The sequence below is a fragment of the Hylobates moloch genome, unplaced genomic scaffold, assembly GCF_009828535.3.
Source record: "Hylobates moloch isolate HMO894 unplaced genomic scaffold, HMol_V3 SCAFFOLD_17, whole genome shotgun sequence".
Taxonomy (NCBI): domain Eukaryota; kingdom Metazoa; phylum Chordata; class Mammalia; order Primates; family Hylobatidae; genus Hylobates; species Hylobates moloch.
In genome coordinates this window covers 51,863,221-51,881,988 of record NW_026652292.1, presented here as the reverse complement: position 1 = coordinate 51,881,988, position 18,768 = coordinate 51,863,221, and the positions used below count along the sequence as shown (strand labels likewise).

Genomic DNA, 18,768 nt, shown 5'->3' with positions numbered 1-18,768 from the left:
ACAGGGTTTCACCATGTTGGTCAGACTGGTCTTGAACTCCTGACCTCATGATCCGTGCACCTCGGCCTCCCAAAGTGCTGGGATTACAGACGTGAGCCACTGTGCCTGGCCCGGGAATATTATTTATATCGTGTATATTAATACTTTCTCTTGGTGTAAGAACCAGAGCCCTCAGTACTGTAATCTCCAATGTATTCCTCCACTTCTACCCTTTAATAAATTGACAGCCTTCCAGATTCCCTCAGTATATATTCTTGTAAATATTGGGCCTTTGGTTAAAAAAAAATGTGTTTTATAGTCACATGATTGTCATTTAGTGCCCCAAAGGAAATAATTAACCAAAAGTAGCCAATAAAATTAATGTAGCTTCTTATCAGAAAAAATAGCTAATACGTGCTAGGCTTAATACTTAGGTGATGGGTTGATAGGTAAAGCAAACCACCATGGCACATGTTTACCTATGTAACAAACCTGCACATCCTGCACATGTACCCCGGAATTTAAAAAAAAAATTAATGTAGCTCTTCAAAATGCCTAGCATACCACACAGTAAGTACCTTATAGTATAGCATAACCCAGCTTAATAATTACTTTTAAAATAGCAACATAATGACAGACTGCACTTTGAAAGAATGCATCTGTAGTGTTCCACATCTTTTGTGAGCTTAAGCAACTCAGTGACAAAGATTATCTTTTAAATCTTGTATTTGTAAATTGGTCTACTACGCCCCAGTGGTGGCTTATGCCTGTAATCCCAGCACTTTGGGAGGCCGAAGTGGTGGATCATTTGAGTCCAGGAGTTCAAGACCAGCCCTGGCAACATAGTGAGACCTTGTCTCTACAAAAAATTCTTTTAAAAATTTGCAAGGCATGGTGGCACATGCCTATAGGCTCAACTACTCAGGAGGCTGAGGCTGGAAGATCACTTGAGCCAGTGAGGTCGGGGCTACAGTGAGTTGTGATTGTGCCACTGCACTCCAGCCTGGGCAACAGAGTGAGACCCTGTCTCTAAAAAAAAAAAAGAAAGAAAAGAAAAAAAGAAAAGGAAAAAGTATATGTAAATAAAATTCTAAAATATATATTAAAATTCACTCTTTTTTTTTTTTCAGGGGTGATTATGTAAATGCTTTGGCTCATTATGAGAAAGGAATAACAGGTGATAATAAGGTAACCTTGGATAAAGATAAGATATGCCTAAGTATCTCTGGGTTTGTTTTCAGTTTCATTTTTAAAAATCATGGTCTTATTTGTATTGTATTTAATATCTAGCAGGTGAGCCTTTTCTTTGGTTTACTAACAACCTTGCAAGGAAATAGTTAAATCATTTTAAAACACTTCAAGCTCTTAAAATCTGATGATGACAATATTTTTATCAGTCTGATAAGTTTTACATTATTAATATAAGTCTCATTAAAGTTGGAAATAAGATTTTTATCCTTTCTTACTTATAGGCTATGATTTTCATAAGGTTTTTCCTTTTGCTCTTTTTAAAAGTTTCAGTAGGCCAGGTGCGGTGACTCACACCTGTAATCCTAGCACTTTGAGAGGCCAAGGCGGGCGGATCACAAGGTCAGGAGTTCAAGACAAGCCTGGCCAATATGGTGAAACCCCGTCTCTACTAAAAAAAAAAAAAAATACAAAAATTAGCCAGGCGTGGTGGTGCACGCCTGTAGTCCCAGCTACTCAGGAGGCTGAGTCAGAAGAATCACTTGAACCTGGAAGGAGGGGGTTGCAGTCAGCCAAGATTGTGCCACTGCACTCCAGCCTGGGTGACAGAGCGAGATCTGAAAAAAAAAAAAAGTTTCAATAACCATTTTGAAAGTGAATTCCCAATCCATAAAACTTCACTCTGCCGTTTCTTTCTCATATTGTATCTTTTAAGATGACCCTGGAGAGCATGACCCACTGTGCCACCTCTTTTTCCCATCCCAGAATTCTAGCTTAAAAACCTAAGATTTATAATAATAATTGCTGTTTTTAAGTTAGGTGATGTCTTGTGAAGGTTGAAAATCTTTTGACTTTCTGTTTTATATATAGCATTTTTATTACAAAAGTAATGCAACCTCATGATAGCTAATTTGAAAAATCATCAAAATATGTTAACATGAAAAGTGAGTCCAGGCCAATGTGGCAAAACCCCATCTCTACTACAAATACAAAAATTAGCCAGCCGTGATGACGGGCGCCTGTAATCCCAGCTACTTGGGAGGCTGAGGTGGAGAGAATCGCTTGAACCGGAAGGCAGAGGTTGCAGTGAGCTGAGATTGCGCCATTGCACCCCAGCCTGGGCAACAGAGTGAGACTATATCTCAAAAACAAAAAAAATGGGTTCAGGGCCGGGCACGGGGTTTCACGCTGGTAACTCCAGCACGTTGGGAGGCCAAGGCCGGTGGATCACTTTAGGTCAGGAGACCAGCCTGGCCAACATGGTTAAACCCTGTCTCTACTAAAAATACAAAATTAGCCGGGTGTGGTGGCACACGCCTGTAATCCCAGCTACTTGGGTAGCTGAGGCAGGAGAATCACTTGAATTGGGAAGCAGAGGTTGTAGTGAGCTGAGATCTCACCGTTGCACTCCAGCCTGGGCGACAAGAGGGAAACTCTGTCTCAAAAAAAAAAAAAAAAGAAAGAAAAGTGAGTCCAGTATTCCCTCCTCCATCCACACCCCTTAATGGTAACTACTGTTAATGATGTTATATGTTTTCATCCAGAAGCTATTCTAAGCATACTTGTAAATATGGATTTTTTTTTTACCAAAAATTAAATCATTCATTTCCATTCACTCAGCAAAGATCATGGAGTATTCACTCTGTGCAAAGCAGCATTTTGCTTTCTTCATGGCCTTTCCAAATCAATACATATGAATCTGTCTTAATCTTTTTATTTTTGAGACAGGGTCTCATTCTGTTGCCCACACTGGGGTGCAGTAGAAGAATCACAGCTCACTGCAGCCTCAGACTCCTGGGCTCAAGTGATCCTCCTGCTCCAGCCTCCCTATTAGCTGGGACTACTGGTACATGCTACCATACCCAGATAATTTTTTATTTTTATTTTTGTAATAAAATTAAAATTTTTTATTTTTATTTTTGTAATAAAATTAAAAATTTTTATTTTTATTTTTATTTTTATCTCACTCTGTCTCCCAGGCTGGAATGTAGTGGCATAATCGTAGTTTACTGAAGCTTCAAACTCCTAACCTCAAGCCATCCTCCCGCCTTAGCCTCCCTAAGCACTGGGATTACAGGCATGAGCCACCGTACCCAGCCAGTCTTAATCTTTTAAGAGCTTCTAATATTCCACTGTTTGGATGTACTATAATTTTTTTTATCCACTACCTTTCTGAAGTATAGTTGTGGGGTTTTTTCTATCATCAAAAATACTGCAGGCCAGACGCAATGGCTCTTGCTAGTGATAACCAGTACTTTGGGAGGCCAAGGTGGGAGGAATGCTTGGCACCAGGAGTTCAAAACCAGCCTGGACAACAAAGCAAGACCCCCATCTCTACAAATTTATTTGTTTATTTTCCTTTTGGAGACAGTCTTTCACTATGTTGCCCGGGCTGGAGTGCAGTGGTGAGATCCTGGCTCACTGCAACCTTTACCTCTTGGGTTCAAGCGATTCTCGTACCTCAGCCTCCCGAATAGCTGGGATTACAGGCATGTGCCACCACGATTGGCTAATTTTTGTATTTTTGGTAGAGACAGGGTTTTGCCATGTTAGCCAGGCTGGTCTTGAACTCCTGGCCTCAAGTGATCCACCCATCTCAGCCTCCCAAAGTGCTGGGATAATAGGCTTGAGCCACCATGCCCGTCCCATCTCTACAAATTTAAAAATAAAAAATTAGCTGGGTATGGTAGCATTGCATCACTGCACTCCAGCCTAGGCGATAGAATGAGACCCAGTCTCTCTAAAAAAACAACAGCTTTTTAAAATTAAAAGTAAAAATTTAAAAATTAAATTCATTTTTAAAAATCACTGCAATGAATATTCTACCTAGTACATGTATCTTTAGCTACCTATGATAGTATTTCTGAAGAATATTTTCTTATAAGTCACAAAGGGTACTTTTCATTTTTGACATGGCTAAATTGCTGTTCAAAAGAAATTGTAGTAATTCACACACCCTCCATGTATGTTAGTATCCCCTTCATTCTCAGCAAAACTGAATGTTATCAGTTGTTTTATCTCTACCAATTTTATAAGCAAAAAAGATATTTTATGTATATTTGATTATTGGTGAAGTTGAGCATGTTTTTATTTATTTATTGGCCAATTGTATTTTGTTTCCACTTGTATTTTTTAATGAATTGTCTGATCATGTCCTTTGCTCATTTATCTCTTAGGTTTTTGACATTTTCTTTGTCTGGTTACATCAATTTCAGTTCATTCTTTATCTGCATCGTCAAATACAGTAACCACTAGCCACATGTGTCTACTTAAATTATTTAAAGTTAAATAAATTTTAAAATTCAATTCCTCTGTTACACCAGCCGTATTTCAAATGCCCAGTAGCTACCATATTGGACAGGGCAGATACAGAACATTTCTGTCATCACAGAAAGTTTTACTAGACATGCTGATTTAGATAAAATATAATCTGACATTACATCTTACTAGTAGAGATTAGTTATTTGATAAGTTCTTTAGCTGTCTTTGGTATCTTTAATGAATTTAACAATTACTAAAGAAATGAAGTTTTTATGTTTAATCATGCCTCATAGAGAAATCTTCAATTTGATAAATGATTTTCTTAATTTTATTCATAGCATTTATGCTATATAGCCAGTATATTACTTTTTATATTAAATTTTATACCAAAAAGACATATGAGGGATAGTAAAAATTTGGTCTTAACCATAAAGTTGATCTAGGCTTTTGCAGAACAAAATATAATTTTGTAATAGCTGGTTTAAAAAAAAAAAAAAAAGACTCAAGTGTTATTTTAAAATCATGAGACTTCCCTGAAAAGATGAAAGTAAACCATAACCTTTGGACTCATTTTAGAGTTAAATTCATTGTTCTGTCTTAAACACATCGTGTTAAGTTAGAATCTGATTTGTTAGTGTTTGCCTTGTGATTGCAGGAACATGATGAAGCTTGTCTGGCTGGAGTGGCCCAGATGTCCATAAGAATGGGAGACATACGTCGAGGGGTTAACCAAGCCCTCAAGCATCCCAGCAGGGTCCTTAAAAGAGACTGTGGAGCCATATTGGAGAATATGAAGGTCCTCTTTTCTCTGCATCAATATTCATGTGGTCTTTTATACATAATAACTTAGTATTTTAATAATCCTGTCTTATTTTAGCAATTTTCAGAAGCGGGCCAACTGTATGAAAAAGGTCTCTACTATGACAAAGCAGCATCTGTTTACATCCGCTCTAAGAATTGGTAAGAGCTGCCTGCGGTTTGTTTCTGAACAGGATTGGAAATGAACGTGCCTCTGGGGTCTCCCCACCTGTCTCCTTGCCATGCTTTCTCCCTGTCCATTCTGTTCCCCTATCTAGACCTGCTCTTCATCTCTTTTGTTCTCCTTAGATAAGTTCATATTAATAGTTATTTTCCCAAAGAATAGCACATTCTCCTGGTTTGGTGTGGAGAAATCCTTAATCAGATAAATTAGTAGGAAAAAACAAAAACCCTGTTGTCATAAAAGAGTTAATGGACTAACCATTTTTCTACCTTTAGAGGTAGGAGTGGAGGGGGTGTTAGGAGAAAAAGCAATGAAATCAGCTTTTACCTATAGGAGCCAAGATTCTTCTTTTTTTTTTTTTTTTTTTCTTTTTTTTGAGACAGAATCTCTCTCTGTTGCTCAGGCTGGAGTGCAGTTGGCACGATCTCAGCTCACTGCAACCTCCACCTCCTGGGTTCTAGTGATTCTCCTGCCTCAGCCTCCTGAGTAGCTGGGATTACAGGCATGCTGCCACTATCCCTGGCTAATTTTTTTATTTTCATTTTTCTAGTAGAGATGGGGTTTCACCATGTTGGCCAGGCTGGTCTTGAACTCCTGACCTCAGGTGATCTGCCCACCTCAGCCTTCCAAAGTGCTGGGATTACAGGCCACTGCAACCTGCCAGGAGCCAAGATTTTTGAAAGATAGTAATAACTGGTTTTTGAATCCTAAAACCTAACATTTGGTTATAGCAGACTACTTTTGGAGTGAACATAGTACTCATATTGTTCTCCGGGACCTACCTTTCCAGGGCAAAAGTTGGTGATCTTCTGCCCCACGTTTCTTCTCCTAAGATCCACTTGCAGTATGCCAAAGCCAAGGAAGCAGATGGAAGGTTTGTACACTTTCTCAAATTTATACCATTTTAAAGTAATGTAAGCTTTACAAATTAACCATTGATATTTGCAACCCTGTAAGAAAGGCAAAGCAGAGAAAGACAGAAAACACCTCCATCTACCCCTGGCACTTGGCCTGAAGTGCCAGACTATTAAAATCCTCCTGTGCCTCATATACCTCAGTGTTTCTTTCATATACTCAAATACAGACTATTATCTCTTTTTATTTGAGGGCTTTATAATGGAAGTTGAAATTTTGATATAATATGGCATGAAAATAAAGTGATTGTTATTTTATTAAGGAGGATTATTATTTTATAAATCACGGATGCAGGGGGAAAGAAAAGTGAAGAAACGTAAATTCCGCACATACAGCTGCTTGCTTAAGCCACATATGGCTGCTTGTTTAAGTTTGTTTAAGCTGCTTAACTATCCATTGCTATATTTTAACTGTATTTAAAAATGTATAACTCTATTGTAATACAGTTAAAATATAGCAATGGATAGTTAATATCCTAAACATACAAAGATCTCCCACTACTTAATATAAGAAACTCAAAGACACTAATAGGAAAATAGGCTAAAGACAAGAACACAAGTGCCAGAGGAGGAAAACACAATTATGAAATTGTATTTGATGTAAACATGAAAAGGTTCTACCTCACTAATAGTAATTGTCATATTTGGAAATATTTATTTTAAACTAATAACCACGTTGTCAAAATGTGCTTATATGTACACAACCGATAGGAATGTAACTTTTGGGCTGGGCGTGGTGGCTCACACCTGGAATCCCTGCACTTTGGGAGGCCAAGGCAAGAGGATCACTTGAGGCCAGGAGTTTGAGGACAGCCTGGGCAACATAGAGAGAGCCTGTCTCTATAAAAGTTTAAAAATAAAAAATTTTTTTAAAGAAGTATAACTTTCTGTAGCCTCTGGAAATTAACTTGGAAATATCTACTAAGAAACTTTTAAAGGAGATTTAATACCTTTCACTTTTAGAAAAGTAACCTTAGGAAATAGAGATATACACTGAATGTCTTGTTGAAATGGAGGGAGCTGAGAGCTGATCAGGAACTGAAGAAGGGTCCTGAGCTCTATCTAGAGGTCAACACAAAGGTTTGAGCTTTGTGAGTGAGGATATATAAAGGTTTTATATATCACCATTAAGCTGTATCTATAATTGTGAAAAAAAATCTATATTTTCTATATTACTATTAAAATCTTCCTACTTAAAAGGAAAAAAAAGCAGTAAAATGTTTAAAAATATATAGCTTTGATTCCGATGGGAAAATACAATTTAATATTGATATTTTACTGTTCATTTATCAAATTCCTAAACAGAACATTTTAGTGGGAGGGTTCCTGTTATTTTTCTGATAAAGGAAAAAGAAATTCAGGAAAAATAAGCAGTCACCATCAATAAAATTTAAAAGTGTCCTACATATTTATCAAATTTTCTCCCCAAATTGACAGTGTTAAAAAAAGTTTATGTGAGCTATTTTTTTATAGATACAAAGAAGCTGTTGTGGCTTATGAGAATGCAAAACAATGGCAAAGCGTAATCCGCATCTATCTGGATCACCTCAATAATCCTGAAAAAGCTGTCAATATTGTTAGAGAGACCCAGTCTCCGGATGGAGCCAAAATGGTAGCCAGGTAACATAATACATTAATATTTTTGGACTTTCAAAAACTAACCATAAAAGTAAGCCTCTGCCTTCTATCATCAAATATATTAATTCAAAAGGAATATTTAGTCTTTTTTTTTATCAGGTCTAAGTGTTTAAATTCAAAGGCTGTTCTGGTCAGCAGACGAGAGTATGTCTTTCAAGTGTAAGCATATAAGATAGAACTGCATGCTGGACGTGGTGGCTCACACCTGTAATCCCAGCACTTTGGGAGGCTGAGGTGGGTGGATCACCTGAGGTCAGGAGTTCGAGACCAGCCTGGCCAACATGGTGAAACCCCATCTCTACTGAAAATACAAAAAATTAGCTGGGTGTGATGGTGCATGCCTGTAGTTCCAGCTGCTTGGGAGGCTGAGGCAGGAACCCAAGAGGTGGAGGCTGCAGTGAGCCGAGATTGCGCCACTGCACTCCAGCCTGGGTGACAGAGTGGGACTCCATCTCAAAAAAAAAAAAAAAGAACTGCAATTTATCTAATAAATTTTGATTTTTAAGTGGTTTCTCTTGGTTGAAACATTTTGTAAATCACAAATTTATATTAAGAGTCTAGCTAATTAAAGTACTTTGCTTTAGGTTTTTTCTACAGCTTGGTGACTATGGGTCTGCCATCCAGTTTCTTGTCATGTCCAAATGTAACAATGAAGCTTTCACACTGGCACAGCAACACAACAAAATGGAAATCTATGCAGATATTATTGGTAAATATCATTTTTTCCCTGGTTCTCTTCAAGATGTTTATCATAAAAACACTTTCTCTCTTATGATCTAATTATCAGATTGGTATACATACAAGAATGCGCTTGGTGTAAATGTTTATCATTTATACATAGACACACATGTATCTATGTTATGTGTTGGATTTGAAGATCCCTGCTACTTCAAGGTGAGATGGTATTATTAAAAAGGACTATTTTCAAAAATTAAGGGTTTTTTTGTGTGAATTCCAAGAGAGGCTAGATTTCCCAAATCCTGCTACTTACCAGCCAGTAGTAAATCAAAGATTTCAAAATGAAGATGATAGGAAACGCAGATGATTTTTGAAAATGTAAATATTTTCATTAAAAAATTGAGTTGTAAATTAAGAAAAATGCTTACTTTGATGAAGAGTGATATACACAAGATGTGTTTTTCAAAGATTTGGACAGTCCAAAGGAGAATTTGATATTCTGAGAATGCCTGCTTAGAGGTTTTCTTCTCCTGTTTGCAATTATTTTTAGAAACTACTGAAATAATTTTCAGATTTTCATTTCATAGACCATACATAATGTTATTTGTGTTTTGTTTTTTTATTGTGCTAAAATATATATAATATAAAATTTCCATTTAAAAGTGTACAATTTGGTACATTCATTCACATTGTTATGCGGCCATCACCACTGTCCATCTCTAGAACTTTTTCATCATCCCAGACTGTCTCTGTTCCCATTAAATAATAATTCCCCATTGCCCTCTTTCCTCCAGACCCTGGTAACCATGATTTTACTTTCTGTATCTATGAATTTGACTATTCATGGTACCTCATGTAAGTGGAATCATAAAATATTTGTTCTTTTTGTGTTACTCTGTTTTTTAAAATTCACAAAATGACCATAAGAACTGATGTTAGGATTCACAAGAAAATATTTATTTCAGTCTTCAAGGAAACAAATTAGGTAAAACCTTCTTGGGATGCTTTGGCTTCCCAAATGACTTCTTGTGAAGTCATTAAGATAATTAGAGAAAACAGAGTTAAAAAAAAAAAAAAAGGGAGTACAGACAGGCAACTTTAGAATTGGCAGTGTTTAACTTGACAGATGACATTTCTGTCCTAACATTACCACCACCATTTCACTAAAGCAGTTTTTCTAAGTTCATAAGAATATGGTCTGTCTTATATAAGATGTGTATATTAGGGGTGTCTTCCTCCAGCTGGAAGCACACGGTGGTTGTTATACTTTAGTATTCTATTGGGCCCCAACTCCCATGGGTGAATGTAAACAATGAGTTGGAATTCCAGCAGCTTTTGGGGTCCTTCTTCCTCTACGCTTAATATATTTAAACCTCAAGCCAAAGGAAAAACAGTCATGTCTTTAACCAGCATCTACTGGCTATTTGAATGTCATCTTCCCTACTTGTCTGACAAATATACAGACTATTGTTTAAACCAGGCATTGCTGAGAGGGATGGATTCCATTTGTATTACTAACAAAAACCTTATAATTTCCTCTCCTGGTTCACATTTAGAGTAAAAAAAAAAGATGGAACAGAGTTAATATTTGGAGTAATTGTGATAAGTATGTTTTGTGACAAAAACAGACATTAATAATTACATTGATGTTTGCTGTTAAGAGTTTTTAATCACCTATTTTTAGATCACTTGTTTTTAGATTTTATTTTCAGGTTAGCAATAAAAGGTAAATTTTGCTCAGATATTTTATGCAGTAAACTTCTGTTATAGGTTCTGAAGACACTACTAATGAAGATTATCAAAGCATTGCCTTATACTTTGAAGGAGAAAAGAGATATCTTCAGGCTGGAAAATTCTTCTTGCTGTGTGGCCAATATTCACGAGTTAGTATTTGCCAAGAAAATATACACTGACTCCGCAGGAGTAATTGTAGGAAATATATGTAAATGCCAGTAACTCCCGCTCAGATTTGAAATCTCAGAGCTAACTCTGAAATCTTCCTCTCCCTCCCGCACCCAGTCACAACCTTCCTTCGTAATACATCTCACATCTGTCACTTTCATTCTAACCACCATCAACTCAATCCAGGCCCAGATGACCTTGCTTCTGATTATTGCAGTAGTTTCTTATTTTTCCTGTTTTTAGTTTGTCTGCCTTTAGAGTTTGTCATCCTTTGTTCCCCAAGTAATAGTTGCTTTCACTGTTACTACGCCCCTTGGCCTAAGGCAGGGGTTACAGTGTCCAAAGAAGGGACATCACAGGTAAAGGTGCACATTGTTCATGTAACAGGATAGGGACTATTGAATGGCACATGTCTTGTCTTAAGAAGCCAGCTGTTGCTCACCTCCATAAAATTGTTGTCATTTAGGAATCCAGGCCCTGTAGTGCCAGATCATATGATTTTTTCAAGAGAAACGGAAGCTTGGGGCTGCCAGTTTTGAAATATGTGCCCCAATATTTATAGAATACCTCACTGGCCAAAAAAAAACATGTCTGTGTATGAATTCAGCCTACAGGCCACCACCAATTTGTTGTTGCTGGCCTCTTAGATAAAGTCAAAACTCCTTAGCTGGCACTTAAGAGAATTTCCATAGTTTGACCAACCAGCCAGAACTCCCTAATCTGGCACCCAGCTGTTTCCATGGAAGAGTCCCACACTCCTCTAACAGCCAGGCCTTCATCCATCCTGTTCTCCATCTGGGTTCCTCTCTGCTCTCTACACCACCTACCACAAACCTATTTGTCCTTCAAGTGACACCTTCAGGATCATCTCCATGCAAAACCATCTTTTCTTCCTCAGAGCACCTATTAAAAAGAAACACTGACAATCCAGTCCATTTGTCTTTTTATAGTTGTAAATTTCTTCCTAAGTGTGGTGTTAACGGTGTTCAGGAATTAGACAATTATAACTTAAAATAATCGGTCTCTTATATTATCATCATATCACACAGATCTTCTTAGTAAGATTGTACATAACACAGAAAAGAGGGGCCGTGCCATACCATTCCTGGTATTCTCCACGGGATCTAGCGAAGTCCCACATACATAGTAGCAGGTTGTCAGTAACTATTTGTTGAAAGAATAAATGAATGAAAATAATTAAATCTTCCTACTGAAAAGGGCACATTTTGCCTTTTCATTTCATCAGAACTAGATTCTTCAGAGGGTTAACTGGGTCCTTCCATTTTTTAAACTATACCCAGCTTTTAAGGATATATTTAAGATCCAACACCATGCAAGCCCCTGGTTGAGATGAAGATACTTTCACAGACTGTAATTACTTTGTGTAAAAGCTGTGTGAAAGCTTTGTTTTCCCTAATGTGAAAACATTCTGAAAATTTTTAATTGCTATAATTCTCTTTTCAGGCACTTAAACACTTCCTGAAATGCCCAAGCTCGGAAGATAATGTGGCAATAGAAATGGCGATTGAAACTGTAAGTACACTTTCACTGAAACTTTCAAGAATGCCATTTTTAAAAAAACTTCTTGAAAAAAATTTTAAATATATGCAGAAGTAGACCAAACAATATTACAAACCCCTACATCCCTATCATGTAACTTCAACAGCTGTCGATACATAGACAGCCTCATTTTATTCATACCCTCACCCTCTTTCCTGGGTTTTTTTTAAGTAAATCGCAGTCACCATATCATTTCACTTGTGGATACAATATGAGTGTCTAAAAGATAAGAACCTTTGGATTTTCTTTTAGGTGTAACTTGCATACAGTAAAGTTCACAAATCCTAAGTGTACAACTCGATTAGTTTTTTCCTCTATGCATACCTGTGTAACCCCCCCAGATCAAGATATAGAACATTTCCAGCTCCCGAAAGTCTCCCTCATGTCACCCCCTAGTCAATATCCCCCACCAAAGGTAACCACAGTTCTGACTTATACTCTTATAGATTCATTTAGAAACAGAATCATGCATGTGTCCTCTTATGTTCAGTTTCAGTCAGCATTAGGTATGCAATGTGTCCTTTTTTTGACTTGACAACAGGTCTTTTTTTTTTTTTTTTTAAGACAGAGTTTCACTCTTTTGCCCAGGCTGGAGTGCAGTGGCACGATCTCGGCTCACTGCAACCTCCGCCTTCCAGTTTCAAGCGATTCTTCTGTCTCAGCCTCCCAAGTAGCTGAGATTACCGGCGCCCACCACCTTGCCCAGCTAATTTTTATATTTTTAGTAGAGATGGGGTTTCACCATGTTGGCCAGGCTGGTCTCGAACTCCTGACCTTGTGATCTGCCCACCTCAGCCCCCAAAGTGCTGGGATTACAGGTGTGAGCCACTGTGCCCAGCCCAGCAATAGGTCATTCTTCTTCGTTGCTGTGTAGTATTCCACTATATGACTGTACTACAGTTTATTTACCCCTTACTCTGTTAATGGACTTTTGAGTTGTCTCCAGTTTGGGCATATTATGAATAAATCTGCCCTAAAGCTGTTCATGTCTTTTGGTGAACAAAAGCCCTCAGTTTTATTGGGTATATATCCAGGAGTAGAATTATTAGGTCATAGTATTCTAAATACAGGTCTTTTTGTCAGACATATGTTGCAACAATCTTCAAAGGCAAGCCATGCCTTTTTATTCTCTTGACAAACATAAATTCTTAACTTTTAATAAAGTCCAACTCATGAATCTTTTATAGTTAGTGCTTTTTGGTCCAATTAAGAAATTTTAAGCTGGGTGCAGTGGATCACTTGAGGTCAGGAGTTCAAGACCAGCCTAGCCAACATAGTGAAACCCCATCTCTACTAAAAATACAAAAATTAGCTGGGCATAGTTGTGGGCACCTGTAATCCCAGGTACTTCGGAGGCTGAGGCAGGAGAATCACTTGAACCCAGGAGGCGGAGGTTGTAGTGGGCCGAGACTGTGCCATTGCACTCCAGCCTGGGCAACAAGAATGAAACTCCATCTCGAAAAAAAAAAAAAGAAATCTCTGCCTATCCCATGATCATGAAAATATTTCCCTTATGTTTTCTTCTAGTAGTTTGTTCTATCTGTCTCATTTAGGCTTATGCCATCCCGAATTAATTAGGTATATGGTGTAAGGTAGGGGTCAAGGATATTTCTTCTCAATGTGGATATCCTGTTGACCCAGCACCATTTATCAAAATACTATCCTTTCCACCACAGAATTACCACAGCGCGTTTGTCATAAATGAAATTACCATGTAGTATGAATCTGGTTTGGGATCCTCTAGTCTTTTCCATTGCTTTAGTCGTCTGTCCTTGTACCAATACTCCATTGTCTTGATTACTATATGTATTACATATTATAATCTTTCTGTTTCTGTGGACTTGCCTATCCTAGACATTTTATATAAATGGAACCATATAATATGTGGCCTTTTGTGCCTGCTTCTCTCATTTAGCATCATGTTTTCAAGGCTCTTCCATGTTGTAGCATGTGTCAAGAATTCATGCCTTCTTATGGCTGAATAATATTCCATCGTATGAATATACCACACATTGTTTATTCATCAGTTTATGGGCATTTGTTGTTTCTTCTTTTTGGCTATTATGAGTAATACTGCTATTAACATTTGTGTGCAAGTTTTCATGTGGACACATGTTTTCATTTCTCTTAAGTGTATTACTCGGGAGTGAAATTGCTAGGCCATATGTAAACTCTATGTTTAACATTTTGAGAAACTGTCCAACTGTTTCCCGAAGCAGCTGACCACTTACATTCCAACAGGCACTGTGTGAGGGCTCCAGTTTTTCTAATAACAATTCCTTGATATTGTCAGCTATCTAGTTAGGGTTTGAATTTCTTCAACTCTTGCATAAATGCTTTCATACAGTTTTTAGTTCACCTCAATATCAAGACAAGCCTCATGTATTACGTTTAGTTTATATGGGCCTTAAGTCTCTTTTCATCTCCCTTCCCTTCCCTTCTTCTCTAGTTCTCTCTCACTCTCTCTCTCTCTTTCTCTCTCTTCAACTCTATATCTCCTAAACACCGCCCCCACATGCATACTTGCTATTTATTTGTTAAGAAAATGGGTCATTTATCCTGAGGAATTTCTGACATTTTGATTTAGCTAATTACATCCTTGTGGTATAATTTCCCTGTATTTCCCACTAACTAGTAGTTAAATCTAGATACTTGATCAGATATAGATGATATTTCTGTAAAAACAACTTCATAGATGGTACCATGTACTTCTTATTCTCATCACAGCAGTAGGGCAATATCTTTTTTTTTCTTTTTTTTTTTTTGAGATGGAGTCTCACTTTGTCACCCATTTTCTTTTTTTTTTTTGAGATGGAGTCTCACTTTGTCACCCAGGCTGGAGTTCGGTGGTGCGATCTCAGCTCACCACAACCTCTTCCTCCTGGGTTCAAGTGATTCTCCTGCCTTGGCCTCCAACAGTAGCTGAGATTACAGGTGTGTGCTACCATACCCAGCTAATTTTTTTGTACTTTTAGTAGAGACAGGGTTTCACCATGTTGGTCAGGCTGGTCTCAAACTCCTTACCTCAAATGATCTGCCCACCTTGGCCTCCCAAAGTGCTGGGATTAAAGGCATGAGCCACCATACCCAGCCTAGTAGGGCCATATCTTAAATCAACTTGGGCTGCCATAATAAAATACCATAGTCCGGATGACTTCTGGCGTTTGGGAAGTCCAAGATCAAAGTGCTGGTAATTTGGTTCCTGGTGAGGGCTCTCTTCCTGACTTGCAGACAGCAGCCTTCTCACTGTGTCCGCATGTGGCCTTTCCTGTACATGTATGCAAGGAGAGAGATTTCTTTCGCTTCCTCTTAAGGCTACAGTCTAACCCTAATTACCTCCCAGAGGCTCCATTTCCAAGTATCATTACATGAAGGTTGGGGCTTTAACAGATGAATTTGGGAGATGCAGGGGGACACAAACACTCAGTTCATAATAGCCTGTATTTTTTTGGTCTCTTTTTTTTGTTTTTTTGTTATTTTTTGTCACCCAGGCTGGAGTGCAGTGGCACAATCTTGGCTCACTGCAAACTCCACCTCCTGGGTTCAAGTGATTCTCCTGCCTCAGCCCCCTGAATAGCTGGGACTACAGGTGCCCACCACCACACCTGGCTAATTTTTTTTTTTTTTCTATTTTTTAGTAGAGACGGATGTTTTATCATGTTGGCCAGGCTGTTCTCAAACTCCTGACCTCTGGTGATCCACCCACCTTGGCCTCCCAAAGTGTTGGGATTACAGGCATGAGCCACCATGCCCAGCCTTGTCTCTCTTTTTATGGCGTTAAGATTGATTATTGGGTGTAGGTTTGGTCGGCCTGATCAATCTATGATAAGCTTTCCCATCAACTTTTCACCTAATGATTTCACCAACCATTGATGATTATTACTTAGATCGGGGTGTCCAATCTTTTGACTTCCCTGGGCCACACTGGAAGAAGAAGACTTGCCTTTAATTAATAAGTCCAGAAGGGCTCTGATTTGGGTAGTTCAAGTGTCCATTGCAGGATTAATCAACTGGTGGCCACAGGGATGGAATATCATGCCTGGGCAAATTGGGTCAAATTCCCACCACTAGACAAAGTTCAGTAGCCATGGAGATGGGGTCTGTTAAGACATGGAATTTCCACTAGAACTCCATGGTTGAAGTGAAGTAGAAGCATCTCTCAGAAGAGTTGAAGGAATGAATATTAGACAAAATTATGGATGTCCCTTACAGCTGTCAAATTTCTCTCCTTCCATTAGTATTCTGTAATCCCACAGTACGTTCTCATTGTTGTGTTTCTAATGGATTTTGTTAAATTTTATTAACGCCAAGGACATGTAGTCAGTAAAACCAATATATTTGTACTTATTGCTGGGATTACTTCATTCAGACAAGTCCATTCTGAATTTTACTACTGAATTTTTTTTTCAAGTGCAGCTGCAAGTCATTTTATTCTCAAGCTGCAAAATCTCGAGTGGCTCCCCATTGCCTCCACAATTCATTCACAAATTATCCTTCATGGATCATAAAATCTTAGAAATACCTGGAAGTGAACCAGTCTAACCTCCTTCATTTTACTGATGGGGAAACTGAGGTACCAGAAGATGATATGACTAACCTACAGATACCCAAATAGAAAGTAATCGATCTGGGACTAAAACCAAAGCTTCATTTCCTTCCCACTTACCTCTTACACTCCTCTAGGTCAGCAGCCTGTGCTACAAGTAAATTGGCCACTTTTTTTCCCCCATTTTGAGACAGGGTCTCTCTCAGTTGCCTAGGTGGCACGATCACAGCTCACTGCAGCCTTGACCTCCTGGGTTCAAGCAATTCTCCCACCTTAGCCTCCCAAGTAGCTGGGACTACAGACATGCCATCACACCCGGCTAATTTTTTATTTTTTGTAGAGATGGATTTTTGCTATGTTGCCTTGGCTGGTCTTGAACTCCTAAGCTCAAGTGATCCTCCCACCTTGGCCTCCCAAAGTGCTATGATTACATGTGTGAGCACAGTGCCCAGCCTTAAACTGCCCTCTTTTATTTGAATAGTTCAGGGCTCCACCTCCTTCATCCCTTCACTCTTCCTCCTTACACCTAAAACACCCCTCCCCCTGCACCTCTGCATCTCATACCCCTACCCAATAAGCCTTTCCTAAACTGTCCTCGGGATGAAATTTCACCCTCCCTAGAATAGTCTAAGCGCTTTGAATGTCACTTATTGCTATAGTAACTCCCTTCAGATTTACAAGTTCCTCAAGGTCCAGAACGCATCTCTTTACAGAGTGTTTAGCACATGGCAGTCACTCAATTAATATTTGTTGAATTGAGCACATGTTGGTCCCCAGCTCAGTGAAAACAGATGATACAAGTTTCCTTCCCAATCCTCCATTTCTTTCTTTCTTTCTTGGGGACCTTCCCCTGGGGAAAAAAAAAAATCACTTTTACTCGTGACTTGCATTTTCTCACAATCTGTGCGCTTTCACCTGCTGATTCGCAGCCAGAAGCCACACCCCGGAGTTACTGGGTACATCGTCAAAATGCTTGTGCTTCACCCACCCCCACCCACCCCCGTCCTCAACACCTCAAGGCTCTGAAATGCCTCCTTGGTTTATGGAGGGGTAAGGGAAGTAGGAGGCCCCTCACTGGGAGATGATGGGGAAGGTGGGGCCCACTGGTGTCCCTCGGGTGAGTTGGGAGAGTCCTCCTTACCTCCTTGCACTCAGCTTCTGCCTTCCCCACTCCACGAACTTGCTTGGAAAGTTCCCCACAGATCTCTCACTTGCTAAATATAGAAGTCTCGTCTCAGTGTTCACCCTACTCCATGTTATGGTAACATTTTACCCTATTATACTACATCTTTCTGGACATTTTTCCCCTCAGAACACTGCATCTTCTGTTCTCCACTTCCTTCCCAGATGGTCCCTTCTCCACCTCCTTCCCTGGCCCCTCTGCCCCTTCAATGCAAGCACCCCTCAGCATTCCATCCGCATCCTGCCGTGAGTTGCCTTTGCCTGGCCACATCTATTCCCTGCTGGCTCTCCTGTCTGCCTGTCTGTCCTGACACTTCGAGTGTGCTCTGCTCTCCCTGGGGGCAGCTGCCATTATTGCTGGTGATAAAAACAATAGGGACAGCCGGGCATGGTGGCTCATGCCTATAATCCCAGCACTTTGGGAGGCTGAGGTGGGCAGATCACCTGAGGTCAGGAGTTCAAGACCAGCCTGACCAATATGGAGAAACCCCATCTCTACTAAAAATATAAAATTAGCCAGGAGTGGTGGCATATGCCTGTAATCCCAGCTACTCGGGAGGCTGAGGCAGGAGAATCACTTGAACCCGGGAGGTGGAGGTTGCGGTGAGCAGAGATCACGCCATTGCACTCCAGCCTCGGCAACAAGAGCGAAACTCCGTCTAAAAAAAAAAATAGGGACACCTATCGAGTGCTGACCCTGCCAGTGGGGTGGCCACATTTTGCATATGTAATAGTGAAAATTACTCATTGCTTCTCTGAAATTTAAATTTAACTGGGAATCCTGTATTTTTATTGTCTGTATTTGATAGTCCTGTCTACTTGGCACCTGTCCAAGCCCTGTACGTGTATTAATTTATTTAATCCTCACAACAGTTCTGTGAGTTAGGTGCTTTTATTGCCCACATTGAGGCCCCAAGAGTAATCTGCCCACGATCACA

The 18,768-nt window shown here is 39.2% G+C and overlaps 1 protein-coding gene across 8 annotated transcripts in view; it reads left to right on the top strand.

Moving 5' to 3' along the window:
• The window catches only part of WDR19 (WD repeat domain 19), a 111,252-nt gene that overhangs the window by 64,477 nt on the left and 28,007 nt on the right, over positions 1 to 18,768 (top strand). For all 8 annotated transcript variants that reach the window (XR_004244854.2, XR_009210629.1, XM_032135839.2 and 5 more), the window contains 8 exons: positions 1,110 to 1,167; positions 5,084 to 5,224; positions 5,306 to 5,388; positions 6,201 to 6,284; positions 7,798 to 7,944; positions 8,547 to 8,671; positions 10,411 to 10,523; positions 12,007 to 12,075. Coding sequence is in view for 6 of the 8 variants with exons in the window: in XM_032135839.2 (XP_031991730.1) it covers positions 1,110 to 1,167; positions 5,084 to 5,224; positions 5,306 to 5,388; positions 6,201 to 6,284; positions 7,798 to 7,944; positions 8,547 to 8,671; positions 10,411 to 10,523; positions 12,007 to 12,075 (820 nt within the window). In the remaining 2 variants the exon portion in view is untranslated. The remainder of the gene's footprint in view (positions 1 to 1,109; positions 1,168 to 5,083; positions 5,225 to 5,305; positions 5,389 to 6,200; positions 6,285 to 7,797; positions 7,945 to 8,546; positions 8,672 to 10,410; positions 10,524 to 12,006; positions 12,076 to 18,768) is intronic.